This window comes from Danio rerio, chromosome 23, assembly GCF_052040795.2.
Source record: "Danio rerio strain M-AB ecotype USA chromosome 23, GRCz13ab, whole genome shotgun sequence".
Taxonomy (NCBI): Eukaryota; Metazoa; Chordata; class Actinopteri; order Cypriniformes; family Danionidae; genus Danio; species Danio rerio.
In genome coordinates this window covers 35,650,765-35,664,704 of record NC_141043.1, presented here as the reverse complement: position 1 = coordinate 35,664,704, position 13,940 = coordinate 35,650,765, and the positions used below count along the sequence as shown (strand labels likewise).

At 35.5% G+C, this 13,940-nt stretch overlaps 1 protein-coding gene across 21 annotated transcripts in view; it reads left to right on the top strand.

Moving 5' to 3' along the window:
* plxna2 (plexin A2) overlaps window positions 1–13,940 on the top strand; it is a 775,091-nt gene that overhangs the window by 743,879 nt on the left and 17,272 nt on the right. For all 21 annotated transcript variants that reach the window (XM_087307494.1, XM_087307492.1, XM_087307488.1 and 18 more), the window contains 4 exons: window positions 5,699–5,798; window positions 11,521–11,711; window positions 12,294–12,463; window positions 12,567–12,779. In XM_087307494.1, the coding sequence (XP_087163620.1) occupies window positions 5,699–5,798; window positions 11,521–11,711; window positions 12,294–12,463; window positions 12,567–12,779 (674 nt within the window). The remainder of the gene's footprint in view (window positions 1–5,698; window positions 5,799–11,520; window positions 11,712–12,293; window positions 12,464–12,566; window positions 12,780–13,940) is intronic.

The window sequence follows — 13,940 nt, the reverse complement described above, 5'->3', positions numbered from 1 at the left end:
CAATAGTGCAATCTGTCAGACATATCACAGTGCATATCACATTTACTCATTTAGCAGATGCTTATCCAAAGCATCTTACGCGTCAGTTATCAGTACAGGCCAAAATGTCTGTGTATTAATAATATTTTCAAAACTATTCTTGATTTACCAGCAAAATGTAGGACTTTTGTTCATTAAAATATACAAAAAACACAAGAACAGTGTTTTATATATGTTTTACAAACTTAGACTGTAAAATTAACCCAAATGTTTCCGGTTTATAGAAAGCAGGGAAACACCAAAGATGCTTCAATATATTGTGCATTATTAAAGCTTGCATAATAACAGAACTAAAACAGAACTCTAAAATGTATTTAGTATAATAAAACAGCGCTGCTGCTTCCCCGCGTGATCACGGCTGTTGATGCGGGATGTTGTGCTCATCTCTCTTCAGCAATTTCTTAATTGGACTCTCTTCGCTTAAATTGTTATCAGCCTTTTTCTGCTTCATACTATCATAAAGTTTTGAATACTTTAGCTCATCCATAAAAAATATTTCTGCAGGAGTCACGTAGGATGTAATGAAGACCAAAACTCTCACACTAAAACAAAAATCCTGCTTTAATTTTTTAAGCTGAATCAAATAAACCTTATGAGTCCATTGAACACATATTATGTTCAACTGACTTAAAACAGCATACTTAACTTATAAAATTAAGTCAGAACATGATTAACTTGGTTTAATAAGTTATAATTAACAAAAAAATATTTGCTGTCATGACTAATTGATCATAAAATGATTTACAGTGCATGATTTCATACTCAGTCGCAGCCTTATCAAAATATGCCTTTGTTTGTTGTGAATATGCACCCTCTAGTGGCAAATATTACACATTGTGGCTTTAATTTCAATAGTGCATTTGACATACTGCAAGCCTCAAGATCAGCTCAAGCTGTCTTTAGCAGAAAGCGCTCTGATTCTTTCATACACATGTATTAAGAGAAAGTGAAAGAGTCTTGCATACCACTGTAAATTGATCCTCTTCATGTAAATGATATGCTTGTTTTCCATTGTCATAATAAATAAGATTGTTCAGATATATTTAGCCTAAGGGTCCTGACACACCTCTGGTCTGCCCTCGGCCAGCATTAGCCAGCTTAGTTTTCAGTGTTTTGCCTGTCTAGACTATAGTCAGACACAACATGGCCAATTGTACACACAATTCTGATGCTAAAGAGAGTTCTGATTGGCTGATTGGCTGTTCAAATGAGGCATGACAAATAAAAGCAAATGTCATAAAAGATAGCAAAGAATACATAATAAAAGTCATTTTTAACATTTCTAATCATTTAAATGTATAATATACATGTAAAAAAAACTGCTTGTTCAAACTACTTATTTAAAATGAGCTGCATCAACACAATTCTTAGGTTTTTTTAGGACAACTAAACTGTTTTGTGATAAATTCACTTATATTTGTAAATCAATTAGGTTAACTTAATCGATTTGTGTTGGGGCAACATGAAGGAATTGTGTGGAAACCAGCATTGTTTACAGTTTTTTTAAAGATTTTATGTGGAAATCATGACATTTTTTTTCAAAAACAGAAAGAATAGCATTGATTGAACTAAAAATGTAGGGTCTTTACTGACACTTTTGATCAATTTAGCATGTCCTTGAATAAATAAAAGTATTAATTTCTTGAAAAAATAATTTTTTATAACTCAATAGCACAAATTACTGACTCATTCATAAAAACAGCCACTTGTTTTATTCCTGAATGAATGAATCGGCTGACTGAATGATTCATTGGCTTTCAGAACTCACTGTTGTATTAATATTTGAGTCTTTTGCAGCTGTGTCTGTGTCTGTGTGTGTGTGTGTGTGTGTGTGTGTGTGTGTGTGTGTGTGTGTGTGTGTGTGTGTGTGTGTGTGTGTGTGTGTGTGTGTGTGTGTGTGTGTGTGCGTTTAGCTGAAACCCTTGATGCTCATAAGTGTAAGCAAGCTTTGTTGGCTCCAAAAGGAAAGAGATAAACATCTCCGTTGTATATCACAGTATAAGGCGCTTGGCACAGATCACTGCCGGGGGTTAAGCTGTCTTTTCCAGAGCTGACAATGCTCAACAGCTTACAGTCTGACATACGACTCTAGTTATAAACTACTTTTATTTTAGACATACAATACTGATATCTATAATATGTACAGTTAAAATCATTGCATTTTTGATTATGTTTTTAACATAAACTATGTTAAGAACAGCTCTAGTATTACGTTTTTAATCTGTATGGTGATGCTTGCTATTGAACACCCATCATTCTGCTGTGTGGCAAAGGTATTTCACGCTCTCAGTGTTAGCGTGGCCAAGCCTGCCATATTTCAAAGAAGAGGCAGAATCTGCCTGTGTTAAATGTGCATTTGTTTGCAGATCAGCATCAGATAGAGTGCAGGGGGATCAGAGATACATGGGGGGGAAACGGGTCAGCTGTCTGCTCGATGCAAATGTTATCATGAGGAAAGCTCACCCCTTATCACTCTCGCACCCACCGGCGGCCCGCCTGCCTGTTTGCAGGGCTCAGGATTATCCTTGTGATATTTTAATGATTTAGACTGAAAGTTCTAAACTATATATATATATATATATATATATATATATATATATATATATATATATATATATATATGCAGAATTCTAGCACTAAAATAAAGTAACATCCGAGCGAAAACTGCCTTTATTTGTGACCAAATCTATAAACACTGTAAAGGCTCTATCATCAGTTTGAGAAACTTGTATCCACCAGTGTCGAAATCAAACCTTTGCCTTCCCATAACCCATGCTCAGGAGAACAGAATCTCAGGAGAGAGAAAGTGAGCTATAAAAAGAGGTTTGTGAGTGTCATCCCTCTTGGTCGTCTCTCTGGGGTTGATTTGTCCACAGTCCTGGTCTCTTTCAAGTGTCTCTCCAGTCAGGCTATTAGTCGCCCTGCAGTAAGGGTCGGCCGAGGAGAAACCTGCACTAATAGGACAGGAGCTTATGGGGGCGTACAGGGGCTAAAGTAACACCATCATCAGCCGGGAGAGCGGAGACTCATAACCACCCTCAGCCTTCACACAAACTCAGGAGGTGCTTATAGTCTCCATTACGAGGGATGGAGAAGTTTTCTGAAATGAAATGGACTCGAAATGTGATGCTTTATGTTGGCTGGAGATCTGCGGCACTTGACCCAGTTCACTAGTGTCTGTGAGACCTTTGACTTAAAAATGGAGTTGCTGACCCATTTTCAATAGCACTGATAGAAGCAGCGCAACTGTTTTTAACATGGCTTTGTTCCTTACTTTAAAATGAATATGTGATAATATGGAACATAGGAGTATTTACCAGGTTAGTCTCAATTTGCTAGAAGTAATAGCTCTGTGTATAAGCAATATGAACAGTATTAGTTATTGGATCTCTCAGGTTGCTTTTACAATTGGTTCAAATGCCTGGACCGAATCCAAGTTTGATTGTCCCCCCTTGCCATCTTCCCAGATGGTTTTTGTTCACACTATCTTTTTTCCTTCTGAACCCCATCAAGCCGCTGTTGTGTATACAGCAGTTGCAAGGTGATGGCCACTAAAACCAGGGTGCTAAAACGAAAAGATGTACGCACATTACGGTCCGTTTGCTTTTAACGAATCGTTTGTTTTTGGTAACATACTGCCACAAATATATTAAATTTAATAACAATTTTTTTTAAAGAAAAGCAGACGTTGGGCTCTATTTTAATGATCTAGGCACAAAGTCTAAAGCGCATGCACAAAAGCATTAAGGGCATGTCTAAATCCACTTTTACTATTTTAGGGATGTAAAAATACACTCTGCACCCCAGCACATGGTCTAATAGGGCTCTGCTTATTCTCCTAATGAGTTATGGGTGTGTTTTGAGCATAATGTGCAATAAACCAATCAGAATATCATCTCACATTCCCTTTAAGAGTCAGTTGCATAACGCCTTGGCACATTCACGATTTACGTAGGGGACTTTGTAAGTAGAAAAACTGAACGCTTCACTAATGAAAAAAGTTAAACAGACCATCTGCAGCATGAGGATAAAGAATGAGTCTCCTCCATTCAGCCTCTTTACTTTCTTTTACTTTATTTTGACTCTTTACTCCTTTACTTTCATGGATAATGAAACGCTGTTGTACGCACTGAAGACATCCATTAGCCTACATATTTAATTAAATTTGTTAAGCACAAAGATTTGTTTCAACACTATTTCTAAATTCAGTTCTAATTTCCAGCAAAGAATAAATGAACGAAGTGTCAAAATATTTGGTATAGCCTAACACACGTCCTTTTCTTATGGAGTTAACTTGTTAACAAAGGTTCGGCGGAACCATGCCTCACTTTGTCTCCCTAACCAATCCCCTACACAGTATCGCCGTGTTAGACCCTAGCCATTGTTTTACTCCTGTCTGCTACCTGCCTTCTGACCAATCACCTAATATTTGATTACGACTCTGGATTTCCTGTGTACATCTGTTTGCCCTTGTGTTGACCGTTGCTTTCCTTACCATCCCATTAATAAATTCTGCATTTGTATCCTCACCTCCGTTGTCAGCATCCACATCACATTACAGCTGCAGCAGATTGATTTTACAGTGCCAGGTTAATTTTTCTGACACCTTTATGAAAATCAAATACATTAAAAATAAATATTGGCCACAGCTGAATATTGAGAATTGCGGTCTTAAACCAAGAAAAGACTTATGCTGTAAACATCGTCTCTTTAGCTGAGGTTAATATTAAATTAAACAAAATAATAAATGGCTATAAAAATTAAATGGTTGTTAGACTGTTGCACTTTTTTGTGTTGTCAACATGCTCGTGTTTATATAGGCCTACTGTTGTATAAGCAACATTTGCGTATTTATAACCACCTCAGAGGAGTTTGGGAGTTTTGAGTCACTGGCATTGTTATTTTAGGGGTCGCAGGCTGAAAAGTTAGGGAGCCCCTGTTGTAGTACACAATTGTCGTTTTGCTTGTCAAATACATACATACATACATATTTTCATATAATCACATTTTTGTAATGCTTACAGAGAGATAATGATATCTGCTTGCTGTTGGGATCACTCATATTGCAGCTTACAGCTATATATTGTAATAGTTCAGCTCAACAGCTAATGAGCAATAGTGATACATTTCAATGAGACTCCCTCTCTATCTCTCTTTTACTCCATCCATCATCTTTGAGCGCTGTAGAGTGATGTGCGTCTCTGCGAAGGAGACTGTCATATGTAAATATGGGTTTCTTGTCTAATCACAATTCTTTTTTCTGAGTGAAACATGAGAGGCGAAACTCTGCTTTTACCCAAGAAAAGGCTTTAATGTGCATTTGATCTGAGAACAGCGTGAACACCCCTTATACATTTCTAACTAGAACAGATCTCTTTCAAGCACTTTAGCGTGGCTTTATTTTGGCACTGGGTAGAAAACGCACAATTTCACACCATTTTCAAAAAGCAATAGATATGTACTGAGAATCTGTTCTGCGAAAATGTATTTAATTCTGAAGCAATAACAACTCCTCAAAAGCAGAATGAAGCAGCATTAGTTGAGCTCCGCTATGTTGAACATTTCTCAATATTAGGAGGCTGTGAAACCAAACACTGTGAAATAAGGTTTACTGGGAAAAGGAAAAAGGCTTGACTTGAGCATTTTGTTTCTTGTACAGGTGTCCGACCGCTGTGTAGTGGCTTTGGTGCCCAAGCAGACGTCCTCCTACAACATTCCACCCACAACTAGCATCTCCCGGACATCTATCAGCAGATACGGTGAGTATGTTTGATGATTGTAATTGAAAACAGTCCAGTGATTATCCATTTAGCAAATTAGAAACTTGTTGGTATACAGATTTACAGCATTGGGGGTAATCATTACAAGTAATGCGAGTTACATAATATTACTTTTCTAAGTAACGTGTAAAGTAACACATCACTGTAAAAATTGAAGTAATAATATTTTAGTTACTTTTTCAACTTTTTTTAGCTTTTAAAAGTAAATTACTGAATTAAAAAGGATTTAGTGAGAGAATGAGCTCCCCAGGGGGAACAGACAGAAACCAAGATGTCAGAGTCTTACCAAATCCCTATAAACAGTCAAACACACCATACCTCTGTTTACTCTTGACTTCAACATACCTCCACACTATTAAACACAATACCTATAAAAATCTGATGGGGGAGCATTCTGTTGCCAGGCTAGACAATGTGCTTGGACCCCTATCTCTCTCTCTCTCTCTCAATCTGGGGAAATCCCAGGACAGCGGTTCTCAACAATGTTATTCAGTCAAACATACACCACAATCTCTCCAAGCCACCTCACGGTCTCCCGGAATTATGGAGACAAATACAAGTATGCCCTCTCTCCATCTTAATTGTGAAGTGATTTGGATATATGGCCACACATTCTCATTCACACACATACACTACGGACAATTTAGCTTACCTAGTTCACCTATAGTGCATGTTTTTTTTTACTGTGGGGGAACCAGAGCACCCGGAGGACACCCACGCCAACACGTGGAGAATATGCAAACTCTACACAGAAATGTCAACTGTCCCAGCTGAGGCTCGAACCAGCGACCTTCTTCCTGTAATGCGACAGTGGTATGCACCACGCCACCCTCAAGATTTAATATAAGCAAATATACAGATGGTTTTATATGACGCTTCTTAAGAGCCGCGTGCTGCAGTTTCATTTTGCAGCCCGCAGGAAGCCCAAGGGAGCCTTCAGGGTACCAGAGAATGAGAGCGAGAGAGCAAGTCAGGGAGGGTAAGAGGAAGAGAGAGGTGTTAGCGGTTAGCGTGAAGCTCAGTAATGCTGATTTCAACACTGAGTTTGGATGCCACCCGTAATGGACAAATTAGCTCCTTCCCCATAGCATTGCTTTGAGGGAGTGCCACAGGGCTCCCCATCTGGCCCGTTCTCATTTTCCATCACACTGAGCTGCGGGCCACTCTCTGATTGCTAATTATGCACCACCAATGATACTTCACACCGGCGAAAAAACTCCAATGACACGCAGCCAAATACCAGGGACAGTGATGAAATGGAGCCCCTTGTGCATTGTCACCTAGCAACCCTGCCAAACTATGCACACTAGCATCTCACCTGGCTTCAGTTCACTAACGTCCGCATGAAACACGGCCTGTATCGGCGTATTTCACAATTCTGGTTATCAAAGCTCGAGGATGTTTCTTGCATTAGAGCGGTGTAATGAAGGAATGCAATTATCTTCTCTTATCGTTTGTAAACATAATGACATTTAAAGTTCAGGGAACACTTCAAACGGCGCAACAGGCAACCTGAGAAACATTTTGAAAAGCTATCTTTATTTCTCAGCCGTGCTCTCCATTAACCAACAAACCTCAGTGGTTTTGGTATCCTCCCCTTGAATTGGGTAGTTAAGAAATTTAGGGTTACGTTTGGCACTTTGATCTGTTTTATTGCAAAAAGCTTGTTGTGTATTTTAGGAAACTCGTCAAATAGGAATGAGATGGCACAACGCAGGTATGATTTTTGGCTGTTTTTACAACCTGATCTTGTGTGTGGTGCATAAAAAGCAGCTATCTCATCTGGCAGAGCCCCGGTGCCCATCAATCACGCCATGGCACAGCGGGCACAGCTGTGCACAGGCACCCGCTGATTGATTCATATCAATTTAATGCTCAACACTTAGCAGCTCGGCTCAATTTAGCATGCCAGCACCCCCGGCCCAAAATAACACACTGCTCACACACCTCTAACTGAAGACAGCAACTCACACTACATAACCGTACATGCCAGATAATTTTGGTATGTGGTCAGTTGCCAATGGTTCATTACTATATACTATACTATATAAAAAAAATGTATAGTTGAAGTCAGAATTATTAGCCACCCTGAATTATTAGCCCCCAATTTTTATTTTTTCCATAATTTCTGTTTATCCAAGAGAAGATTTTTTTCAAAACATTTCTAAACGTAATAGTTTTTAAAATTCATCTCTAATAACTGAACTATTTTATCTTTGTCATGATGACAGTAAATAATATTTGACCAGATGTTTTTCAAGACACTTCTATACAGCTTAAAGTGACATTTAAAGGCTTAACTAGGTTAATTAGGTTAACTAGGCGGGTTAGGGTAATTAGGTAAGTAATTGTATAGCAATGTTTATTCTAAAGACTATCAGAAAAAATATTGCTTAAAGGGGCTAATAATTTTGACCTTAAATGGCTTTAGAAAAATTAAAAACTGCTTTTATTTTAGCTGAAATAAGACAAATAAGACTTTCTCCGGAGGAAAAAAATATTATCAGACATATTGTGAACATTTCCTTGCTCTGTTAGGGTTAAACATCATTTGGGAAATATTTAAAAAATAAAAAAAATAATAAAAGGCAGGCTAATAATTCAGACTTCAACTGTATATTTTTAATACATTTTTAATAATTTTTTATTAAAAATCACCATGTATATGTGTACAAAAGGAAAACCAACAATACTGCACACTGTTAGTACTCGCTGAATGATTTACTAAACATAATATTTCAGTCTCACAACCTTTATTGGACATGTTTTCATTAAAACAACGCATAAGCATTCTTCCCAAAAGTGAGTCAATTTAATTCACAAACATTTTAGGTTAATTAACTAATAACTTAAAATAAGTAAATAAACAGTACCATACTGTCTTTGTTTCAATGGATTCTAATTATTAATAATATATTAAAACTATTAGAAATAGAGTTTAACTGCAAAAACCTCTTAATATCATCTGAAATTTCCATCAAAAAGCCTTATTCTCAACCTTCTTTGTTTACCTCCTTGAGTAATTTCACTTTGAAAAACTTATTCTTTGACATAAAAGTGAAATGACTGATCCTAAACACTGGAACCAGATAAAAATGCTTATTTTAGATTAAAATTTCAGACGACATTTAGAGATTTTGGCAACTGAACTCTTCATTTAGACATTTAGACAAGTACATAGCCCTGTTAATTCAGATGGTAATACAGTAACCACTAATTAAATCATTTGTTAGACTGATTAAGATTAGCTCTATAATAACTTGATAGTTGGAGCGTACTCCTGAACATATAACAATAACTTTTGGTAAATCCTATTCATGATATAAAATGTCAAATTTTAGATATTATGTCATCTGAAATTAAATATCATAATCATAACTTACTCTTCTCTCCTACTGTCACTGCATATCTGCATTGTCCAGCAGAGTCTGCTCTAATTTGCATAAACACACCTATTTGGTAGCATATGACACCTATTTGGCAGTATATGACTAATTCTGCATGAAACTAAAGTTTCCAGGGTTTATTTTGCTAGTGCTCATTGTGAGGATAAAAATAACCCCCCACTCCTACTCAATATTCTTTGAGTGAAAAATAAGTCATCAAACTGAAATAAAATTTCACAGCAACATCCGATTCATTTACACTTGAGCTAATGAGTTTGAGCTAATCTCAATGAGTTAGAGTTTTGACAACATCATCTTATTATTATATTTCATTTTGAGATTTTGCTTTAGTTGAGATTTTTGTTCTAATACTATAACTTCCATATTCCTTTTTTTTTTTTTTCAAAAGTCTGATTTGACAAAGCATTATTGTTTTGATGCATTTTTTTAATCACAGGACTGAAGCTAATTGAAGTAAAAGGCTTGTCCTTTACTGGTTTTCTATATTCCGTCATTAAACCATTCAACTGCCTGCTCTACCAAATGGTTGACCATGTTTTAAATAATGACTGTTAAAGTAATTTAAAGAATGACTTTTTATGATTTTAATAATGGTTTACACACACAGCATTGTTGGTTTTACAAAAAATCAAACTAACATAATCCTGTTGCACTAATACACCTGATTTTGGTTTTATGGTAAAAAAAAAAAAAAAAAAAAAAGACAAGAAAATATGTTAAATGAGAATCTAAAATATTTCTAAATTTTTAGCATACTTTAAAAAATGAATATGATTTAGTGTTCAAAAATGTTTTATTTCGATTGTTTTTAAATAAATTGGTTAACTACTCTTAATATTTTTTGATTTTCATAGTATATACCGGTACTTTAACCATAAACTGACACATCTACCATTTGGTACACTGTAAAACCCAAAAAGTTAAGGTAACTCAAACCGTTTAAGGTAACCGATTGCAATAAACCATTTAAGTTCAAAAACTAATACTAATGATTACTGTGAACTTAATCTATTTGAGTAAACAAATCAATTTGAGCACAGTTAAACCCAATAAGTGGAGAACTCAAACTAACTGAGTATGGTAAATCCCAATAAGTTAAGGCAACTTAAACCATTTGTGGAAAGCGATTGCTACAAACCATTTGAGTTAAGAAAACTAATCTCTATGAGTACTGCGAACTTACTCCATTTAAGTTGCAGTAATGAGGTATTTAATGAACTCATTACCTTCAACACAGAGTACAAAACTCTTTTCAAATGAGTAGAAATAATGAATAGAATTAGTTGACTGTTGTGTTTTACAGTGTAGAGGATGGATGTGTTGAAAATAATAATAAATTGAGTGTGTTAACTATAGCGACATTAGGAGTTAAGAAATGCAATCCAAAAAACATTTTCTTGGTGGGGCAGTGAAAGGGTTTAATAATTGTTTTGGACCTTATATTCAAAAGTGCAGAAACGCACAACTAAAGTGGATTTAAAGGAAAATTAGTAGAAAAAAACAGTATTATATATACACTTCAGTAGTAATCCCTCAATGCCAATACTGTGGCAAAAGCCAAAAGGGCTGTAAGTTGCAGTAGCTTAAGGTGGATTGAAACCCCGATCCATTCCTTCCTGTACCCCCTGCTGCTAACACCACCATTCCTCCTGGGGTTCTCCCTCTGGCTCTGGCCTACTCAAAATTCCTCTTCTGTCTCTAAATAGCCAAGGCTATTTGCCTTCCTTTGCTGTTTCACATGCCCTTTGAAGCCAGGTGACCAAGAAAGAGACAGGCGCTTTGAAAAAACACAGAAGAATATTCCACCATTGTGAAAAGCCGATCCAACCTCCTCCCAAGAGAGCACTCAACCGCTGTGGGGAGAAAAAAAGCCACACATCTAATTGGAGAAGTGAGCAGGAGACTGATTACTTAACACGCGAGGATAGAAGAGAAAAGGAGATGAGATGGATGAGTGGGGAGCTTAACTCATTAGAAATCTTTAGATGCATTGATTAGGTCCTGCGATGCAAACGTTTAAAGCATGTCTGCCGCACAATGAATCAGGACGAGCCAATTATGAAGCCTTTGAAAAGGAGGCCAGAGAGCGTCGACTCATCTTGCTCAGTCTCGAACTAATACAGAGATGAGTCCTCTGCAGAGAGAGAGAGATACAGAGGGTTAGACAGAGCAAATGAAATGTGAGAGAGCCTTGCTCTTTTTTTTTTATTCATCCCAAAAGAAAGACAACGTGGAAGAATGGCGATGTAAGATCATAATCCTCTTTCTTTATCTCTCTTTCGCTATTCCCACAGACTCAACATTCCGGTACACGGGCAGTCCGGACAGCCTGCGCTCTCGTGCTCCAATGATTACTCCAGATCTGGAGAGCGGAGTCAAAGTCTGGCATCTGGTGAAGAACCATGAGCATGGGGACCAAAAGGAGGGCGACCGCGGCAGCAAGATGGTATCTGAGATCTACCTCACCCGCCTGCTAGCTACTAAGGTAACGCCTCAGATTACACACTAGCGTAAAGGTACATACTGATACCCTACAATATTGATGTGTGTAAAATCATGGCTTAGCCAGGGTTGTTGTGTCCACATGGCCTTTGTTTTAGTTGAATCAGTGTCGTGATGATGTCATAGAAAGCTCCTAGACCCTGAATTTGCAGGAAATCAGTGGCATTTCAGAAAATATGCGACGTTTGCTTGATTTTGCGATAAATTTAGCAATTGCAAAATTGTTAAATCCTAGAGGGACTGAATATTGTGTCAAGATCTGCCAATGTGGTAAGCAAAGTAATATTATCTCAAAAGAAAAAACAAGACTTTTATGCTTAAACCATTGGCAGATTATTATGCTTGTTTTAAGAGAAAACTCACTTAATTCGGGCATATTATTTCTTGAAACAACACATTATTTTTAGCTTGCTTAGAAAATGCTTCTTGTTTTAAAAATTTGTAGGACTAAAGCCTTTTTTTGCAGACACTTTGTTGTGTAAAGCAAGACATGCTGCAATGAAAAATGTGCAATATTATTCCTTTACTAATTATTTTTAATGATGGCTTTCTTTTTCCCATTTAGGGTACGCTACAGAAATTCGTGGATGACCTGTTCGAGACTCTTTTCAGTACAGTTCACAGAGGCAGTGCGCTTCCTTTAGCAATCAAATATATGTTTGACTTCCTGGACGAGCAAGCGGACAAGCATGGCATCCATGACACTGATGTCCGCCACACCTGGAAAAGCAACTGGTGAGAAAACATACTCAAATGATCTACCTATCTTTAAAATTGCATTTCTATAACACCAAGCGTTCTGACCTTGTTCTTGCATGCGTCTGTTTATTCCCTGCAGCCTTCCTCTGCGCTTCTGGGTGAATGTGATCAAGAACCCCCAGTTTGTTTTTGACATTCATAAGAGCAGCATCACGGACGCCTGTCTGTCTGTGGTGGCTCAAACCTTCATGGACTCCTGCTCCACATCTGAACACAGACTGGGCAAGGATTCACCCTCTAATAAGCTGCTTTATGCTAAAGATATCCCCAACTACAAGAACTGGGTAGAAAGGTAAAACTAGTCCGACTTTATTCTTTTTGTTTATGTGTTCTTGTAACAAGCCACAGTTCTTATTTCCTTTAAACAATGTCAATAATTCAATAGAATAGCGAAGAATAAGGGTAGTTGACAAATAGGCATTCATTTATTTTTATTTATGTTACATTCTGATGTTTGAAAAAATATAAGAGATCACTAACTTTTCCAATTCTTTTACGGGTTTTTTTTAATGAATATTAAATACATCCTATGGTGTGACATGGTAGAAAATCTGAAAAACTTTTAGTGTAGTAATATAATATAATATAATATAATATAATATAATATAATATAATATAATATAATATAATATAATATAATATAATATAATATAATTTAATATAATATAATATAATATAATATAATATAAAATAATATAATACAATATAATATAATACAATACAATATAATATAATATAATATAATATAATATAATATAATATAATATAATATAATATAATATAATATAATATAATATAATATAATATAAAATAATATAATACAATACAATACAATATAATATAATATAATATAATGTAATGTAATGTAATGTAATATAATAATATAATATAATAATATATAATATAATGTAATGTAATGTAATGTAATATAATAATATAATATAATATAATATAATATAATATAATATAATATAATATAATATAATATAATATAATATAATATAATATAATATAATATAATATAATACAATATAATATAATACAATACAATACAATACAATGTAATGTAATGTAATGTAATGTAATGTAATATAATATAATAATATAATATAATATAATATAATATATGTAATAATATGTACATATAAGGGCTGCATGATATTGGAAAAATCGAACTTTGTTTTGTTTTTCTGCTATATATATTGTGATATGAATACAATTTCACCAGATGACTGGAAAATCTCTATTTGGAAAGAATGAATCATTTTAGATTGATTGGGACAATTCTGTAGGGGACTAAATCATGCATAACAAATAAAAAAACAATCCATGAGGAGAGATTAATAGAATAGAGAAAAAGATACAAATGAAATAAACAGTGTTTTACAGTACTCAGGTACAGTAATTGAATAGTCACATGTAAAATAATACTGCAAGGTCTTCATTGAATAAG